The 20,561-nt window shown below is 35.0% G+C and overlaps 3 protein-coding genes and 1 pseudogene across 4 annotated transcripts; 3 read left to right on the top strand and 1 right to left on the bottom strand.

The window, feature by feature from the left end:
* The first annotated feature begins 1,008 nt into the window (after positions 1 to 1,008).
* Positions 1,009 to 5,155, top strand: FHY1 (Haloacid dehalogenase-like hydrolase (HAD) superfamily protein). The gene is made up of 7 exons (XM_086663879.1): positions 1,009 to 1,398; positions 2,657 to 2,732; positions 3,396 to 3,447; positions 3,640 to 3,754; positions 3,842 to 3,912; positions 4,072 to 4,159; positions 4,814 to 5,155. Exons 1-7 carry the CDS (start codon positions 1,151 to 1,153, stop codon positions 4,950 to 4,952), a joined length of 789 nt encoding a protein of 262 aa, XP_086520005.1. The 5' UTR covers positions 1,009 to 1,150; the 3' UTR covers positions 4,953 to 5,155.
* A 2,751-nt stretch (positions 5,156 to 7,906) lies between these two features.
* On the top strand, positions 7,907 to 10,879 carry LOC147555532 (CBS domain-containing protein CBSX6-like). Its single transcript, XM_086663151.1, has 2 exons — positions 7,907 to 8,762; positions 9,880 to 10,879. The coding sequence occupies exons 1-2, from the start codon at positions 8,419 to 8,421 to the stop codon at positions 10,775 to 10,777; spliced, it is 1,242 nt and encodes a 413-aa protein (XP_086519277.1). The 5' UTR covers positions 7,907 to 8,418; the 3' UTR covers positions 10,778 to 10,879.
* A 6,009-nt stretch (positions 10,880 to 16,888) lies between these two features.
* Positions 16,889 to 18,808, top strand: LOC147555531 (GRIP/coiled-coil protein). Its single transcript, XM_086663580.1, has 2 exons — positions 16,889 to 17,112; positions 18,434 to 18,808. The coding sequence occupies exons 1-2, from the start codon at positions 16,963 to 16,965 to the stop codon at positions 18,497 to 18,499; spliced, it is 216 nt and encodes a 71-aa protein (XP_086519706.1). The 5' UTR covers positions 16,889 to 16,962; the 3' UTR covers positions 18,500 to 18,808.
* A 323-nt stretch (positions 18,809 to 19,131) lies between these two features.
* Positions 19,132 to 20,507, bottom strand: LOC147555530 (putative UDP-arabinopyranose mutase 5 pseudogene; annotated as a pseudogene). The gene has a single exon (XR_015235035.1). The product of XR_015235035.1 is annotated as a putative UDP-arabinopyranose mutase 5 pseudogene (transcript).
* Positions 20,508 to 20,561: the final 54 nt, after the last annotated feature.

The raw sequence follows: 20,561 nt of genomic DNA, 5'->3' as shown, positions 1-20,561 counted from the left end.
ATCAGGTTAATATTTGCTCAATAACATTAAACGAGCAAGCTTTTTTTCCCGAAAAATGTAACATTCGAACTTTGGTTTCTCAAATGGAAAAATGTACATGTACCACCCAACTGAAGTGGGGTTCAATCAAAAGAAACAACTCTAGAAATCGGTCCTTGGTCCAGTGATTCGCATTCTCCTCTTAAGTCCCTTGAGGTCATGGGTTCAAGTGAACCAAACACCATGAGAAGCCACATATGATCCAAACCAATCAAAACCAATTTTTTCAACTGAACCAAACCAAACTTCACTCAATTAGTTTGAGTTCGGCTTGAACAATTTAAAACCACTCAAATCGAAGCGACAGATTACATGTCATATACCCTTATTGTAACATAATTTACTATGTCCACAGAACATCAACCAAATGACATTATGCCATAACTATGAGGGCATATGATTCAGGTCCTAGTAGGGCATAGAATCCTCAAGTTCCACACGAGAATCAGCTTATCTTTATTGTACTTGGAAAAAAACAAGTTCAAGTAATACTTCTCTTGTAATCACATGCTTAGATTCCTCTACTCTTCAATATACAAATACAAGTATTCAATTTTAATATAGTTTCTCAAATTAAATATCATGTGCTCACAACATGTTGGTATGTAATCACATGCGTATAAGTTTGTTCCCTTTAATTAATTAGCATCGACTGCATTTTGCGATTATACAAACTTAAACTGTCAGATTTGGAAGGTAAGTAAAAAGTTCGACTTACATGAACTAATAACAAGTCATCTATCATCCCCTAATAACAAATCTTTGGGATCTTATGACATTAATATAAACTTTTAATCAAAAGATTGAGTTGATTTATAACGATATGATTTTATTTTTTTATTAATACCTTATGGATAAGTGTACTAGTCGTGTTCGCACCTAGTCTCATACAGGTGTGTTTCATGCCTTCCTATTACTCACTACAAACATAATTTTAATAATAAAATCTTTCACAAAGGATTTTGTTGATTATAACTCACTAAAAAAAGCTTCAGTATTCGGCTCAATTTCCTGTTTAAAAAATGGCCCTAAGCCCTCCCTTTAACAAATCTTGTAATATATGAAAAATGTCAAATTGTAATCAACCAGTTCTTTTCCATTTCTTAGATCAATGGCTCTTCTCTTCCGACCCACCACCACCACTACCATCTCTTTAATAACCAGGGGGCCAACAACTCTTTCATCACCAATCTCAACAAAATCAATCAAACTGGCTTACCCAAAATTCTCCTCTTCCTCACTATCCTCTTCAGAGGAGAAGAAGACTATGAAAGAAAGAAAGCTACCCATCTTGCTCTTTGACATCATGGATACTGTTGTCCGTGACCCTTTTTATCAAGACATTCCTGCTTTCTTCAGGTACCAATCAATATATCTTCTTTCTCTTGCTAGATTACTAAGATTTAGGGCTTTCTGTGAAATGGGTAGTGGGTTGTTTCATGTATTCTGTCTTCTTTATTGTGCACCTAAAGTCTCCTTTTATGTTTGTTCTTGTTGGTTGAGTGAGATTATGAAAGTGGGTTTTCAGTTAAAGATTAAATTTATAAGCTGAATTTCTGATTAGGGTTACTTCAAGCTGAAATTTAGATGGTCAGTTAACCTAGGATTTTTAGTTAGTTCATATTGAGATTCATGGGTTTAAACATCATACTCATTTTAAGGTTCAGATTATAAGAAATACATCTTATGTTTATGAAAGAGTAATGCTAGAAGAGATTGCGAGTTAAAGCCTACTCTAGACTTACGCGAAATCAACTGTCTCCATTTTCGAGTTAATTTTACCTCTTTCTCTCTATTAATGGACATTTTCACTCGCGATGGACGGTTGATACCTATGTTGGTCTATGGTAGGTGTACGTTTCTCGCCTCTTCTATCATTTTCTTGTGAAAATTGTATGAGAAAAGATAACAGTTTGGCATACCCTTCCAGCGGCTATGTTTCGCCCTAGAAAGGGATTGGCAAAAACTCCCTAGGCCGATTTCGTGTTTGCCGAAAAGGATCCATCAACTGTTTTAGGCTTCAACTACTATTGTAAGTTTTGCACAAGTTAGTCACGTAGTATTTAAAGTTTGCACATATTTCGTCAAATTTGCACATGTTTAACTTTATATGGTTTGCCTAGTTTGCACCAGGAGTCAAAGCCTAAAAGAAGTAATGACATGTCCTTTTAACCAGAACTGTTTTTAAAAGGAAACACGAGAATTTTCGAGGTTACTCAATATACTGTGTATCGGCTGGCTACTACGATTATGTTTGCAGTAACAAAATGGCTTTCTACTCACACTAACTCCAGTCTATCAATTTGTCTTTGTGTAGTCTTTTGTGCGGTTGGTTTGTTTTCTGCCTAGATGTATTTACTCCTTATGCTGTCTCAAGTTCTTGAATAAAAAATTTACTGCCCACAAAAAATTAAAGAACTGGGTTTAAGGGTTACTGAGATTTTGAGTGATAATAAACAAAATAAAATGATTTGATGATTGTATATGACCGCTCCATCTCTTTACTAAGTGATTGTTATTTGCATTATATCCATAGTTTACCTTCGACCATGTTGTTTTTGTTATGAATCTTATTTTGGTTATTAGCCATGTCATTTAAATATTTTCCCCGTTGTAGGATGCCTTTCAAAGAACTAATTGAATCCAAGCACCCTACTGCGTGGATTGATTTTGAAAAAGGGCTAATTGACGAGGTATAATTTCGGAAGATATTTTCAAGAAATCTTTGTTTCTTACAAATTTGATATTTGGCAAAGCAAGGCAACTTTTCATGTTTCTTAACTTTTTACCCAAACAAATGAGCAAGAAAAGATAAGTTTCGTAGAAGTTCAATTTGGTCCGATTGAGCAGTTGACATTGCCGTATCTAAAAGTCTCGAATGGACGATCTGAAGTCAAATCCGTGATATGGAATCTCAGATTGTTCTAGCCCATGATATGGAACAAAACCGCCTATGGTCTAACCACCTTCCGTGTTGCATTTGTCATTTGAGACAAACATTTCTAGGGGTTTGGGTACGTAATTGATACAGGGCCGCTGCGTCAGTAACGCCGAAACATTTTTGATTTGCTGAAATTTTTCATGTTCTTCTCTACTTGCTTGTCATACCTAATTCAATTGGGTGAATGGTACCTTTAGCTTTTAGCTTTCCCGGTAAAGCAAAATCATGGTTTATGTCTTTGTTTTTTTACTCTCAAGTCTCAATATACTATCCAGAAAGTAGATTAGTTTCCTATATTCTCATCCTATATTTTACAATCTCATGATGTAGATGATGATTAGTACCTCATCAAATTAATTGCGTTCTTCTGGAACGTTTGATTGTGTTTCTAACATTTTCATTTTGTTCTGTCTAGATGGAACTGGCTAGGATATTTTTCAAGGACGGGAGACCTTTCGATTTGGAAGGTGGGTGTGCATAAATTCATGAGTCTCTTGAACCTTAAATTTGATGCTATTAGACAACTTATTATAACTCTCATATCTCTTTGTGAAGGCAAATTTCGATGCATATTTCTACTTTCTTTTTTCTCTTCTTTCTATTGAACATTTGTAATTATTATGATCCATCTTGAATTCGGAATGGGGTAATTTTTGTAGGTCTTAAGGACTGTATGAGAAATGGATATTCTTACATAGATGGTATCGAACCATTACTTCAAAATTTGAAGCAAAACAACTACGAAATCCATGCTTTCACAAACTATCCGACATGGTAAGAAGATGTTACTTCTTTAATGTGTTTATGACTCCATTTACCTTATATCATATTCAAATTATTCATATTAGTTATTGCTTATAGGTACACATTGATCGAAGACAAGTTAAAAATCTCAAATTACATGTCTTGGACATTTTGTTCATGTTATTTAGGTAATGTTCATATTCTCGATGAGTTTGATTCTCTCTCTACCTTATTCCATTAAGTGCTTGTAAATGAAATCATAGTATGATTATGGGCCCTTTTGCCAAATTCATTTTCCGGACTTCGATATTCTAATGAGAAAAATATTATCTCTCCCGTTAGTGTAGGAAAGCGAAAACCAGAAGCTGATTCATATTTGGAAGTTTTGAAACATCTTGGAGTCGAGCCAGATAGATGTATATTCATCGATGACAGGTTAGTTTCTATCTCTAAGCCTTTTCTGAAACACAAATTCTTTCTCTGCCCGCTAATTGCTTGAATTGAAACTTAATACTACTTGTCTACTTCTTTGGCGATCTTCTTTCTGGAATCATACTGTTCGAATTTACGTTAACTAAGCAACCATGGTGAATGATCTCTTCAGTTTTCCAAAACCAGATCTTACCATGAATTCATAATCATAACGTAGCCTTCATAGTCCACCACCCGTTGGTGTAGTAGCTGGACACTCCCTCTTAAGCCCATGAGGTCTTGGGATCGAGTCTCGGTGGAAGTAGTTTCTCATCAAGATTTGTCCCATGTAATTTAGGCTACAGATAAAGTAGAAGAAGGAGTAGATGGGCTTTCAGGCCCCTAGGATGGCCCTAAGGGCCTTTATATGGCCTTGTGGCCCAAGATGTCTTAATTGGCGGTTATAGTGTTCATCCAAATTCATGATGTATTGCATATTATAATCATGATGTATCAATGTCATTCAAATGTAATGACTCTTGGAGTCCAATCTCAAAAAAATAACTTAACCCTCATAGTGTTGGATTATGTCATTGTTGCATCATGATGTCGGTTTTGGCTATGCAAGTTCCAATGTCGTTCAGTTGCTGATCTATTTTATTGGTGATCTCCGACTAGGTTGAGAAACATTGAAGCTGCACAAAAAGCAGGGATTATTGGCATACACTTTAAAGACGCTTCTTCTCTCGAAAGAGAGCTCTCTCAACTTGGAGTTGAAACTACTTGTTCTAATTGTTCCACAGAAGCTAATAACTAGATTTAAACTCAAAAAAATAAGTTATGTATTGATTTCTTTGATCTCATCTTGTTACTCATAATCAGAGACCAACATCATCATTGAACATTGATATTACTAAATAACTTGTTCAAACCCATCCAAACATGGGGATTTATCTAATTCATGTAACTTTAGATAAGAAAATTATGAATTTGAGAAGAAAAATTATGTTGGAGATCTAATTTTAGGAGAGAAGTAAATACTTACTAAAACATAAATTAGGTTCTCAATCTCACTGTATGCATACCTCCAACTTGTACTTTGGCTTTTAATCATATTGATGCCTGCTTTTAATTTAATTTTAATCAGATAAGAATTTCACCCTGACTACGGCTGGGAAAACAGCCAAGTAGTCTGCCACCCGCACCAGCCAACCTATCCCAAAAAGGATTCATGGGCATTAGGTGATCGGCTCAAGCCAGCCTGATTCGTGAAGTAGCGGACGATAGGTAGAGTATTTCACCCCATGGCCAGATCGATAGACCTGTACGTGAAAAGTCCGTTTAGGACCCGACATATAAAATTCGGCTAAGTTTTTTTTTTTTTTTTTTTAACTTAAGAGTTCCACTTCATTTCCTTGGACAATATCTTTCCCTCTCTCTGAACTCAACAATGGACTCCCATTCTCATCGAAAAAAACAATGGACTCCCATCTAGTTTATCTGTTCAGGCAGACCCGAGTTGGACTTTGGTCTGACTCCGATTGGCCAGTTTGGCCCCGACCCAGCTATGAGTCAGGGTTGGGCAAAGCCCGGCCCAGTTAATTTTCTTCAATTCCTATGGATGATTAAGTAATATTATTTACATGATATGAATTACATCCCATTAAATCTTTCTTTTCCCACAAAATCCTTACGGCACGAATAATTGTATCAATCAAATTTGACGAAATTTTAACCCAACGCTTATATAAACGTCTTATAGTATTATTCTAGGCGTTATCCCAAACATGTGACCCGACTTTCTATATTTATTATGGATACCCTAACTTTTTTGGTATTCTATTTATTGTTTATTTTATTTTGTTTCTTTTTTTCTTTAATTAGTTATTTTACGGAGAGAGAGATTCAATTTTCTTTTTTTAACTCTTCCAATTTCTTCTGTTTCCTTTTTTTGAATTAGTTATTTTATTTCTAAAAAGGCCACGATTTTATTGATAAAGAGAGAGATTTCAATTTCCTTTTCTTAATCTTAGTAATTTATTTTGTTTCCTTTTTTTCTTAAATTAGTTATTTTATTTCTAAAAATGAAACAATTTTTTTTAAATAAGTTATTTTATTTCTAAAAATGATTATATTTTAAATTTTGAGAAGGGCTTCTAGACAATATCCTTTATTAAAAAAAATGTTTGTCTCAATCAGCATTTCCCTTCTGTTTCATTATACAGATATTCGTTGGTTAAGTATGAAATTCATATTTTTTAAACTTCAATTTTTTAGAAATCGAAGTCTAGTGCGATAGGTTGACCTGGCGGACCCTGGTCCCGGGTTGGACGGGGTTTGGGCTAGTGTCGAGTTGGCCTCATCCGACACTATCTCAGCCCGGGTCAGTTGGCCCAGACTCAACCCGTTCTTATCCGGGTCGGTCGACGCGACTCGTAAAACAACACTACTTGTATCTCTTTCTCTTTCTTCTTAAGTCATGAACTTTGTAAGAAGGTAGATATTCTTCACTTACGGATCCCTTCAACCGGAGATTTTTTTTCTTATCATACAGACATACACCCATCTTCTTCCTCTGTCAATCCAATTAAAGATTGCAGCTTTATTATTTTCTTTCTCTTAATTTCTATATGTTTAGCGAATTTTAGATTTAATGTGAAAGATTTGACCTAGTTATTAAGCTTAATCTTGTTTATTTTAAAGTTTTCATGTGGTTACAAAGATTTATGTCTTCTTTAACTTTTTTTTCTATCTTTTATTAGGGTATTCATCTTAGACTTAGATACTCTTTTTTAGTCTTAGGGTTGTAAAATGTTGATATCATTTTGTGTTGATTATTCTGTTCATTATTATTAATCTGAGGATTGTTTCGGTGAGAATTGAAGATGAGATTTCCATGGATGGTGGTGGTGAAATATGCGTGAGAATTGAAGATGATGTCGTGGCCGACGCCAGAATCGCCCGAGCAAACTCACGTTCAGTGGGGGCAGTGTGCAGTGTGCACCAACTTCTCGTGATTAGCCCGACCTGAATATGCCCGCCTGTCCTAATGTACACCAAGATCGACTGTCCAACTGGCCTGACCAGACAAAATATGTGCCCCGGTTTAAATTTACGTGCTCGGACCTAACTTTAACTCAATCAAATCCTTTTCAGCTTCTTCTTCCTTTCTCCGGCGACTCCACCATCTCCGGCGACAAATATTTTTTTTTATTCTCCTCTCCATCTCCGGCGAAGGGGCTCCTCCCCTTCGCCGGAGACATTGAGAAGAAAGATAGAACAAGAGAAGAAAGAGAGAAGAATAAGAGAAGAGAGGGAGAAGAGAGAGAAGATGATGAAGTCGCCGACAACATCCGACCGGCAACTTTTTCCGGCGACTTTAAAGGGGTGTTTGGTAATTTTTTTTTGTTTTCCACCGTCTTCCCCGAAAACTTTAATGTTTTCCCCAAAACAGTGGCCTATCACATCTTTGATGTATCGATGTCAAATGTAACGACTAACGGTGATCATAGTCGACTTCCAAAAAAAAAATCTTTATTTGGTGTTTAAGACAGATTAACAATAGTTGGATTAATTCGTCGAGCTTTATGCCCAGTACTATTTCGGCAGTTATCGTGCTTATCGTATCGTCTCGATGAGTCAATTGTAATGACTAACGTATATCGTAGTCGATTTCTTCTAAAAAAAAAAAAAAAAAAAATTCACAAATTACAACACGTGCAAATCACGTGACTTTGTCATCCTAAAAATCCTTGGGAAACAGTAGAAAGAGGGGTTGGGTTCATTGTCAGACATTTGATAACTCTTATCATCTGGCAATTTGTCATCTTTTCCAATATAAAAACAACACAAAATCATACCCCCCTTTTTCTTTTCTTTCTCTCTCTCTATCATTCAGAAATCAAGATTCTTCAAAGAAGAGGAGGAGAGAGAGAAACAGAAAGACCTGGATTTGATCTAAAAATCCCACCTTTTCTTTTTCCCCTAATCTCAATTTCTCTCTCTCTTAAGAACAACATCTTTTTGACAGAGGAAGAAGAAACCTTTCATGGGCATTTCTTGGATTACAACATCTCCATGGCTGGTTTTCTCAGCCCTCTTCCTAACCCAAGTACTAATTTTCTAAACCCACCTTCTCAATCCATTACTTACTTCATAGATCCTCCTAAACCCATTGGTGTTTTTCTCTTATTACTCATTTTCCTTCATTCTCTCTTATAATAATTAATCAAATCAAATCTCCCCATCTCTCTCTTTCTCTTTCTCTCTCTAGGATTTCAATAATGGCTTCTGTATTTGTATACCATGTTGTTGGGGATCTGACTGTGGGTAAACCAGAGATGGTTGAATTTTTGGAAACTGAAACTGTTGAATCAGCAATTATGGCAATTGGGAATTGTACAGAAGGTGGAATTACTGTTTGGAAGAAGAAATCACAAAAGGGTTTGGTTGAAAATTCAGAAATGAGACAACAAAGATTTGTTGGGATTATTAATTCATTAGATGTTGTTTCATTTTTAGCTAGAGATGAATTTTTAGAAGATCAAGAAAAAGCTATGAGAACCCCTGTTTCTGAATTTGTTGTTCCTAATAAATCACTCTTGAAGGAGGTTGATCCTGGAACTAGGTAAAAATCAATCAATTCTTTATGGGTTTTATTTATTGAATTGTTATTACTTGTGATCTAGGTTTTTTTTTGAAGTTTGGGTTGTTTGTGGATTCTAACTTTTTTATTTTAGGGTTTTTTTCTTGTACTTTTTCTATTAGTTTGTTTGCTTTATTTAATTGTTTATTGAATCTATGAAATTGATTGTTCATAATTATGTCCAAGTGGGGTTTATTGTGATTGAGCTATCTTCCTAGATTAGATCACTTAAAAAACAAATATACAAATTTAGAATTCATTTAGGGATCTTGAACTTTTTAAAAGTTGGTTGTTTTTGTTGAATCAATATTCTTTATGTTTGCTTTTTCTTGGTTATCCTTTTTGTCTTGTTTGTTTTGATTTGAAGATTGAATTTGGATAGCTTTGTTATAGTTGATCCCCATTGTTCTTGATGCCCATCATAAGAATTCATGAATTTCTTCTTTTAACTTACTTAGGATTTAGGAATCGTGGTTCCTTTATCGCAAAGGTTCTCTTGTGTTTCATGTAGTGTTATAGATGATTGGAGTCATGATTCTTTAATTCCGACCTATCTTCGTATTCGTGTTTGAATGCATAATTCGGGTATCTTATTGTATAACAAACATATACCATCCTTAGTTATAAGCAGACAAATTCCGTTCGATATTTCAGTCATCTTTTGAGTGTTTTAGAAGTTACTCTTAAATACAATTTGTGGATGAGTGATGATGGCGAAATCGAATTGATAACGATTCTCCTTTGTGCTATACAAAAAGTTGTCTACTTTTTCTTCATATAGGATATGAAAGATAAGTAGAATTTCTGGCTTACTGACCTTTTAAAAAGTGATTCCTTCTCTTTGAAGTTCTTTCTCTTTTCCTTCTTTTGCTTTGTTTGGATAAGCAACATATATGGATAGGTATAGCAAACTGTATCGTATATTGGTCTTTATGAGGGTGGTTTCTTGAGTTTATCAAGTTGTACGTTGAAACTTCGACCAAATTCTAATGATTTAGATTGATTTTTGACACGGGTTTTGCCACACAATTTTTCATTTTAATTTACCTTTTTGTCTATCTGTTACCAATCTTGAATCTCTTTGAATTTTTCATGCTAGATTGATAGATGCATTGGAGATGATGAAACAAGGAGTGAGGCGATTACTTGTGCCCAAGAGTGTGGGTTGGAAAGGCATGAGCAAACGTTTCTCGATTCTTTATAATGGAAAATGGCTAAAGAGCATTAACCCACCGACGCCAAGCAACAACAATTTAGCAAACAGTGGAAATCGTCCATCCTCATCTACTCCAATTTTGCGAGAAAACAAGTTTTGTTGTTTATCGAGAGAAGATGTGATTCGTTTCCTCATCGGCTGCCTTGGTGCTCTAGCTCCACTTCCTCTCTCCTCCATCTCTTCTCTCGGAGCTATCAACCCAGATTTCTTCTATATTGAAGCTTCCTCTCCTGCCATTGAAGCACTCCGAAAACTTCCCCAAGACCCATGTGCAGTAGCCGTAGTTGAGTCCACAGTAGACGGCCAAAAAAAGATCCTCGGGGAGATCTCAGCTTCGAAATTGTGGAAATGTGATTACTTAGCTGCTTCATGGGCTTTAGCAAATCTCTCAGCCGGGCAGTTCGTAATGGGGGTTGAAGACAATGTTGCTCCATCTGTTCCTGGTCTTTACTCGGCCACTGAAGAGGGTGGAGTTAGCGGAACAAGGCCCAAGAAGTTCAGCACTAGGAGTATCGGGTTTTTCAGCAATCCGACAAGCCCAATGGCTGGCATTGGAAGGAATATGTACAGGGGAAGAAGTGCACCATTAACGTGCAAGGTCACGAGCTCGTTAGCTGCAGTCATGGCTCAAATGCTGTCTCATAGGGCAACCCATGTATGGGTAACTGAAGCCGATAACGATGATGATGACGAAAATGCTTTGGTTGGGGTTATAGGTTATACTGAAATTCTGGCAGCTGTGACTAAACCTCCTGGTACATTTTTTTCTACGAACCCTTGATTCTCAAGCTGAGTTTTTTTTTTTTTTCCTTTTATGAACAAACCCGGATATTTGTTTAAGAGATTCTTGGTTTTGCATGAATAATATGTCATATTCTATTAATTCTATTTGTTTTTGTATGTTCTTGATTGGGTTTTTCTTAAGATGGTTAGTTTGTATATGCTACTACTTTCTGAAAATAGTGCAGTCAATCCATGTATATATTGAAGTAGAATCTCTTATTGTCCCAGCTAGAGTTTGACTCAGAATCTGACATGTGATGATCATATACATGTGGGATCTTTCTGACCATATACTTTCATCGACTAGTTTCTGGAAATCGTGAAGTCAATCCATGTATATAGTGAAGTAGAATCTCTTATTGTCCGAGTTGGAGTTTGACTTTGAATCTGACGTGTGACTTTTCTGACTATATAAGTTCATCAATTACTTACTTTTTGAAACTTGCGAAGACAGTCTCTGTCAATGCATGTATATGGTGAGAGTCCAACTTTAAACTCCATTTCCCATGTATATGGTTTCTCATGTTACAATGAAAATGAGATAATGAGATGTGTGTCCCAGGAAAGTGATTTCCTTTTTAATCATGTGATGACCAAAGAAAGAATGGTATGATATATTATCAACCATAACCTTCAAAGAATAGGTTAAGAACAAGGATTAGGCTTCCAAAAAGTAGTGGTGCCGGCTTGTTGGTTGCTTGTAATTGAGTCTTGTTTAGTCAAAAAAAACCAAAAAGTCTAAGTCACACATTTGATATTTGAAATCCTCTTCAAGAGTTGTACATATTTGGAAGAGTTATATGACAATAAGGAGTCAAAGGACCACAAGACAACGACATCAAAGAATGTTGAAGCGGTAGATTATATTTTCCTACTTTTATTTCACTTGTCAAAAAGCAATGTAGTGCAGAGTATGTCGAACGCAAGATAATGCATAAAATAGGACCTTTGGCCCAATTTTGTGGCGGGTGAGAGCGTTAAAACTTAAAAAATGGATATATTATTTTGGAGTTAGTGCTATACGGATTATATGACCATGGGGTACATAAATAAGCAAGAAAAGCACAAAACTTTGAATAGTGCCGAGAACAAGAAATTTCTGACAAACTCTAAGCAAAAAATCTTATATGACTTTTAACAATTGGGGCTCCTAACATATTCCTTCACGTTCAATCATAGAGAGCCACATTAAATTTTTTTCTAAAGTTCGTCTGGAATTTCTTTCTCCCTATCATTTTTGTGAAATTTTATCTCAATAATATATACTCAAATACCAACTATCTTAAATAAGAAAGACTGAAACTTTTCGTGAGAATCCAACTTAAAAAAAGTTATGTATAATTGTATATCATACTCAAATACGCCATCTTAAGTAGGTTTTCGTTTTTTTTCTTTTCACATTCAAGGACGGAGCCAGAATCCACACCTAGCCCTGGCTAGCATGTAAATGAAAAATCTGGAAAAGAAATGAAAAAGGTAAAAGAAAAGAAAAATAGGGAACAAAATAATGGGATGGAGGGATTCAAACTCATGACCCAACATGCACGCATCCAAGGCCAATATCAACTGAGCTGCACTACTTTCTTTATTAAACATTACCTTCTAATATAGTTATTTGAGAACTAACCCTGGTTGTTTCATACACAACACTACCTCCTAATATAGATATTCGAAAACTAACCCTTGCTGCAGTCAGGGTTAACCTCCATGTAGGTCCGCCCTTGTTCACATTGTCTAATATGAATAGTCTAAGTTAAATGAAACCGAAATCAACACAAATAAGGGCAAAATCATCAAAAAGAAGGCAAAATCAAACACTATAAATTCTAATTCAAGTCAATTATGACGGAATAAAAGGACAAGAAGAAGATGAGAGAAATAGACCAGTATATATTCGGTAAAGCTTAGCTACAATAATTTATAATTTAGTGATTAAGGAAATCATACTCTAGAAATATATAAATCTTACATGACATTCATTTTGCTTTTTAAAATTTTTATTTATGAAAAAAAAGCCCTTAATTTCTTCGAAGAATATCATCATTCGAACTATTGCATTTATTTCCCGACAGGTGCCAGTGTTCCACTTTCTTGATTTACATTCTACAATTAGTAATGATTCATTAGCCGCATTGTTGCACGGGCGCTGCCACACGGTAAACTGGATATAGGTAAAGTGTGCTTTCGTTGAGAACTTTTTGTTAATCTATTTTAATACTAATTAACAAGTATCTCTAATGTTAAGAGTATAGAAGATGGTGTATCAAAGGTGTAACTAAACAGAGATAAGAAGGAAAGTTGCGGTACTCATAAGATATGAGGGTGCCTCTACAAAAGTTGATAAGGAAGGAATGTTGCTTAAAAAGTTCTAATGTGGTATCAAATGGACAAATAGAGAGGTACAAAGCCAGATTAGTGGCAAAGACTTTCACCTACATGAAAGGTTGGATTATTAAGTCCAGTGATGAAAGAAACCACTATTAGGACTATTTTTACACATGATGTGTCTACTTCATGAAAGGTTCAACAGCTTGATGTGTCAAATGCATTACTACGTAGAATTTTGAAAGAAACATTTTACATGATGCAACCTCAAGATTTTATTGATTTTTCTAAACCAAATCATGTTTGCTTGCTTCACAAGAGTCTCTATGGCTTGAAACAAGCTCCAAGAGCATGTGTCACTCGATTTGGCACATATCTGTCATCACTTGGTTTTCATAAAAGTGCTCATGATCGTTCTATATTCATTCAAGAGGTTTTGATTTTCTTATTATATGTTGATGATGTAATTCTTACTGGGAGTTCATCTTGTTTTGGATCATCTTATATCTGATCTTAGCAAGGAATTTGCTATGAAGAACTTGGGTTCTTTGCATTTCTTTCTTGGCTATGAGTCATTATCTTCAACTCTCTTATCGATCCAAAAGAAGTATGTTTTTGAGCTACTCAAGAAGTCTGATCTCTTAGATTGCAAAGCAAACTCAACTCTTGTTTCTCCTGTAAATAGACTACCCAAAATTGATGGGCCTCCACTTCCTGATCCTACATTTTACAGGATTTTAGTTGGTGGTCTCCAATACTTGACTATGACTAGACCTGACATGTACTATGTTGTGAATTATGCAGCTCAATTCATGCACAAGCCATGTGACTCTCATCTCCTTCTCTTGAAGAAGATTCTGAGATATGTGAAGGGCACTACTATTGATTGTGGAGTGACCATTACAAAGGGAGATACATCCAATTTGGTGGCTTACTCTGATTGTGATTGGGCAGGATGTCGAGATACGAGGAGAAGCACAACTGGTTTTTGCATTCTCTTGGAGAGTTCTTGGTCTCATGGAGTTTTAGAAAGCAGCAATTTTGGCTCGATCATCCACTGAAGCTGAGTATAAGACGACCTTACTTACTGATAGAACTTTAAGCTTCGGCTCCCTCCTACTTTGCCATATCTGGTGTATTGTGACTATGTTGGTGCAAAGGCTATTGCTTCCAATCTAGTCTTTCACGCAAGAACCAAACACATTGAAATATATTACCACTTTGTGCGTGATTTAGTTGTTGATGGTAAGGTTCTTATCAAATACGTACATCCCCACTGAAGCTCAACCAACAAATTTTTTTTCTGAGGGGCTTCATCCTGCTCAATTCTTCTTTCTTCGATCCAACCTCATGCCTTTATCCGTTCCTTCGTTTGAGGGGGATGTTAGAGTATAGAAGATGGTGTATGAAAGGTGAAAATAAACCGAGATAAGAAGGAAAGCTGCGGTGCTCATAAGATATGAGAGTGCCTTTACAAAAAATTATTAAGAAACTAATGTTAGTTATATGATTGTTAATTAGGAAGTTAGTTATATTTCAGTTTTACTCTCTTCAATTTCATCTCTATTTTGAACTCATGTAATCGTCTAAGCTAATGAGAAATTTACTTTACAAGTTCTAACACCTAACAAGAAATATTTATATTAATTGTCCTCTCTGCAAAGATCCTTCCCTGGTTATTTTCTTCTCCCAAACTTCATAACCCCACACATTCTATTGTAAAGAAGACAGTAGGTTAGAGTTTTTAATGTTTCAACCAATTCCTGCCCCTCCTGCTATTTCTCCACTTGCCTCTCCCCACACACATTAAATTTCAATCTTATCAATCTCTTATGCTACTAGGTCAAAATACTCAACAAAACTCAAATTGTAGTAGCTAGAAAATGACCAAAAATGAAAGTATACAAAAACTACACTAAATATCTAAGTTCTTTAGACTATAATGACAAAACCCATAATAGTTAAGTCTTTGTTAATTAAAGTCATCCATCTAACTCAAATATGTTAAAACTATATCTAATATGTAACAAATAATCTTTAACTTATATGATCCTATACTAATATGATGAATACTCACAAAACTAGAATTAAAGACATCCCTCATCAATTTATCAAAATACAACTTTCTTCTTTTGACAAATTTCATATTATCAATGAATTGAAAATATCAAAATAATAATAATACAACTTTCAAAAAACATAAAATAATAGTAATGACAACAAATATTGTACCCCCCCACCCCACCCCACCCTTTTTTTTTTCTTTTTTCCACTCACACTTACTAAATTATAATCAATCAAAGTAACAATCCAAAGAACTGAAATAACTTAGAGATGACAACCAAAACAATTACATGATTTGGGAGTGAATGAGCAAAAACCAAAGGGTCGATGAGGAATATTGCAATTGATGGAATAGCAACAAGGAGATGGGAGACATATATGCTTAGGGCCACCACAACAAGTGCAAAGTGCACATATCCTAAAGCTTCCAAGTTTCCTACGGTTCTCATCTAGCATCAATGAACTCTGCATACTTTGTTCATCAATCAATGGCACCATTGTGGTGTTGTTATTTTCCAACTCCTAATTTTGTCATCCAAAAAAACGAAAGTAGAATCACCATATTTGATAACAATCAATAAAAACAAAAGAAAAATCACACTCACACACACACACATGTGTGTGTGTGTATATATATACATATTATGAGAGAGAGAGAGAGAGAGAGAGAGAGAGAGAGAGAGAGAGAGAGAGAGAGAGAGAGAGAGAGAGAGAGAGAGAGAGAGAGAGAGAGAGAGAGAGAGAGAGAGAGAGAGAGAGAGAGAGACTTACATAAGAGAATGTGGCTTGGTTGATGGTGATAATGGTGAGAAAGAAAAAGAGAAGAAAGTGAGGGTAAGAAGAGACAAAGCAGAACATCTTTTGTGTTTTTGTGCTTCTTTGCTTTGAGAAGAATGGAAGAGAATGGGGGGTTTGAGTTAGTGTGGAAGGAGGATATTTTTTTGTGAGGCATTTAATATTTAATGTTTAGCTATATATATTGTTCATCTTTGGAAATGTTTTAAATGAATGACAATGAAGGAGAGGGAAAGGTAAGGCTTAGAAATTATTGACCATGTGCTACGAGTAATGGATCTGATTTTCTTTTTTGCCTATTTTCTTACTTTACTTTTTTTTACTTCTAGGGTAATTAAAAAAAAATTCTAACTTGTAGATCCTTAGTCTAATTCATAAGTCTAAAAACTATTTGATTTAGTTCAGTCGAGTTCTTTCTGGTCGGTTTGGCTGACAGTTACTCACCCATAACTCAAATGTTGAAAAATGAAAAATAAAATCATAAGAACTGTTTTTTTTTTTTTTTTTTGAGAAATCGACTACGTTCCACGTTAGTCGTTATAAGGCATTGGTACATCACAAAGATGTGATAAGCACGATAACTGTCTAAGTTAAACTAAGAAATGGAAGAGGCCTAAAGCCAACAAGATGAAAGATGCCTAAAGCCCAAATTTATTACATAACATATACTTATAATAACCCAAGTTCAATATTTCTGGATTTATACTTCAAGTGGATCAAACCTGAGACCTCTGCGTTGCTGAGAAATGCACTAACCAACTGAGCTACCAGTGGTTGGCATAACATAAACTGTTAGTCAGGGGACCAAAGATACATGTTAGATAATCAGGGGTTTCAAACGGGTAACCACATGCTGAGGGCTAAACGGGAATTAACCCGAAATTGTACTACGAAATTTGAAAAAGTTTTTTCTTTCTCTTGTTTCAGTATTTCGTCTTCGTGGTTGTCTGGTTGTGAATCGGTGGTGGTGAATCGGCGGTGTTGAATTCAGTGGAAAAAATGCCAGGTCGAGGTGGAGATCCGAGAAGGAGGAGGGAATCGGTACTAACTCGGATGGTAAATTCCGTATTCGATTTCTTCCGATTGGCGGAGTTCGAGATTCTCTTCGTTCTTTTTTTCCTCGTCGCTTTCCTCATCTTCAAAGATCTGGTTCGTCTTTCTTCACATCTTTCAATTATCAGGGTTTCCAACGAATCATTTGATATCACACCAATTGATTGAATTTTCGATCACAATTTGTTTATCATTGCTATTACCAATTTGGGGATTTCAGAATTTAGGTTTTGATATTAGATTGCCCTAATTGAATCTAACTTCTGCTTCATATAATTGTCTTACAGAATGCCCTTTTATGATATATGAGTTGTTAATTCATACTAAACTCTATCTAAGTTCTTTTGAACTTAAGATTCTATATAATTGTCATGTAGATTGCCCTAATTGAATCTTTTTATCAGATTTTGTATCATATTCATATATGTTTCGTTAAAGCATGTATTTTTTGTACAAACGCAATATAAGGGAGATAGTTTATGTCGAAATTTTACTATAAAGGGAGACGGTATATGTTCAAATTTTATTGTAGAGGGAGATAGTTTATGTCGAGATTTTACTCGAATTTCGACATAAACTTCATAGTTCATACCATAGATGTTGAAATTTTACTCGAATTGTATTGTGTTTTTTGAATTTCCGGTGTATAAGTGATGGTACTTACCATTGGTTGATTCTTAAGGTGTAGCTTATACCAAGTCCTAACTTCGTGATCAAGTTTAATCTTCTATGCTTACATGCGTATATAATGTTTTAAAATACGTTTTTACGCACAAGGGCGATTTGCTCTCACAAGGCGAGGCGGCACGTTGATGCGTAAAAGGCGTTAACTATTTTTCTGTAAGGAAAATTACATCAATTACGTAAAAACATAACATAGTTTTTGTCTACTTCACTACCATAATATAAAGTCTCAATGCTTAATAAACACATAAATCGACAGATATAACCAAGATCTCGACACGGATCTCATATTTTTTACTTGACCTATTTGTTTTTGTTGTTAACTTCAAAGTTTCCGTCTCACTTAGTGCAACATTATTCAAATGTAGAGGAAAAGTAATAGGAGTACTTGCTTATCACTGAGGTGCTAGATTTTGAACCCATATGAATTCTCTGGTCGATGTGTTTCTGAACAGACAACCTATCCATTGTATATTGATATTGTTGCAATACCAACTCCATGCTTCTAGCTCAAACTCGAATCAGTTTCTCGCTTTCTGGTGTATTAGACTGAATTTTTCGAGTGTTATCTGTTTAAATTTCAAACGAAGGAATAACCCAAGAGAAATTTATCAATTAGCATATCCATATTCTATTCATTGTCGGTCTCTATATTATATTGTAACTTGTAGTTTTTACGTTCTATTATGATATTTCAAGTACTTATACGTGTTTTATTTGATTCATTCTGCAGACATCAAGGCCAGAATACAATCAAATCCTTGTGAAGAAGCCCGAGGGTAATGATTTTTGGCATTAACAGAAGCAGCAGATTGAATCCTTTGCCATGTCAAGATGATGGAGAATGTCAATATATACTTTCACTTTCTTCAAGCAACAGTCAAGTAATTCTGTGTTTTAGCCTTTCTGAGCCTTTTTCTTAATAGTGGGGATGCCTGCTTTTGGTTGATTTCCTTCGACTCCTTCATGAAATTGAAACTCATATTCGTCGTTCTTCTTGTAGTTATCATGTCAATCTTAGGGTTAACTACTATCTAAAACTATATGATGTTTGTATGGATTTGTTGTGTTTAAGTGTTTTTAATATAATATCTTCTATCTTTGTTCATTTTGAAGCTGGTTATTGCTCTTTAGGTAACTTCTCTTATGAATTTTGTACAAATAGAATGCTTATGACCGAAAATTACGTTTCTAGTTAAGTGTTTATTTAGGATTTACTTCGATTAAGCAACTAATATGATCCAAAAAGTATGTATATTCTCTTAAGTCATGTTTGGCGAACGGAACGGAATGTGATTGTCGGAATTAGCATTTCTCAATCCATTCCCCAAACATGGTATCTGATTTGATGTCTGATTGATGTTTGTCTCATCTATATCTATAAGTATAACTTAAAAATAGATACGATAACGGAAGTAAGGAAAACCTAAATCAAAATAAGAGGTAAAATCTTTATTGAAACATAAAACAACAAGAGAAAATCATTAACTTGTTATAAGTAGTACTTTTCTTTTTCTCTCTCACTCATCTTCTATGAGATCTTATTAGACATTAAAAACAAAACAAAACTACTAAATCACAAAGGTGAAATAGGACTTCTTAGGAATTAGTACTAAGTTCAAAATCGAGATCGAGATTAAGATGAAGATCGAACGGTCTTCCAAAGGCGAACCCATTCAACCATAGAATCAGCAGCTTCATTAAACAAAGGATTAGAAGAACCTAATTGTTTCTTAATCAAATTAGCCAATTCAACAACACAATCTTCAGCAGTAACTGAAGTTTCAGACAACTTAACTTCTTGAAAAAATGGTACCATTTCTTCCATTAACTTCATTCCTTCCCATTCTTTCTTCAAACTTTCAACAGCATCACCACTTTCCTTTCTCCAAACATATGGCAACCCACTTTTAACACCAAACCCTAAATGATCAATCACAACTTTCCCACATATTCCACTCCAAATATCCTCCATTGTTTCCCATCTAACTTTACCTTCACCTCCTAATCTCAAACCAGGTCCCCAAACTACTCCCATTACTTCCCTATCGAAACCCATATTAATCCCACTTATTGCCATCAATGTTTTCTTTGGTACTGTCATAACACAATCTACGTATCGATCGTTTCTCTTTCCTGGTATAAGAGCTTGTGTTGGTGCATCTAAATCCGCTAAATTTAACCATAACCCACATGATAATACACATTTTACGCCTTCTCGAAGACTAAACGGATACCCACGAACGAAATCAACGCCTTCTCGATACGGGTCATAAAGGGTATTGAAAAACAATGGAGTTGCAGGTGTTTTAAGATTCATAAGATGTTGATCAATGGGGTTTATTAAAAACCCTGTTTTTTCATCTTTAGCTGGAAAACAATCATCATCAATGGAGATAATGTATTTGTTATTAGACATTAAATAACCAAAATAACGACACCCATAACCAGAGAATTTGATTTGAGATGAAGAAGAAGATGATAGAAGTTTGTCTATATCAGATTTTGTATAAAGATGATGATTAAACCCATCTGGGATTTGAATAGTAGTTTGAAGATCAGGATCTTGAACTATAATTAAATGAAATCTTGAGAAAAATGGTCTCCATTTTTCCATGAATGATGAAATATCAGGTTGAATAACTGCTATTACAATATCAACTTCATCATCTCTGATGATTGTTTCAGCCATTTTTTAGGGTTTGTAGTTGTTGTTGTTTTTGGGTTAGGGAGAGAAACTAAATCCAAAGATAAATGAAGAAGGAATGGTTTTAAAACCAGAGCGTTTTCTTAATTCAAAATTAAGTAATCATAAAGTCCTTTGGGGGGTTATCTAAAATTAAATATGTAATAACAATTTC

The sequence above is a fragment of the Eschscholzia californica genome, unplaced genomic scaffold (assembly GCF_041429995.1).
Source record: "Eschscholzia californica isolate CP2 unplaced genomic scaffold, dmEscCali1.0.p SCAF_2, whole genome shotgun sequence".
Classification (NCBI taxonomy): domain Eukaryota; kingdom Viridiplantae; phylum Streptophyta; class Magnoliopsida; order Ranunculales; family Papaveraceae; genus Eschscholzia; species Eschscholzia californica.
Note: the sequence above shows the minus strand (reverse complement) of the source record. Positions and strands in the feature narration are given on the sequence as shown.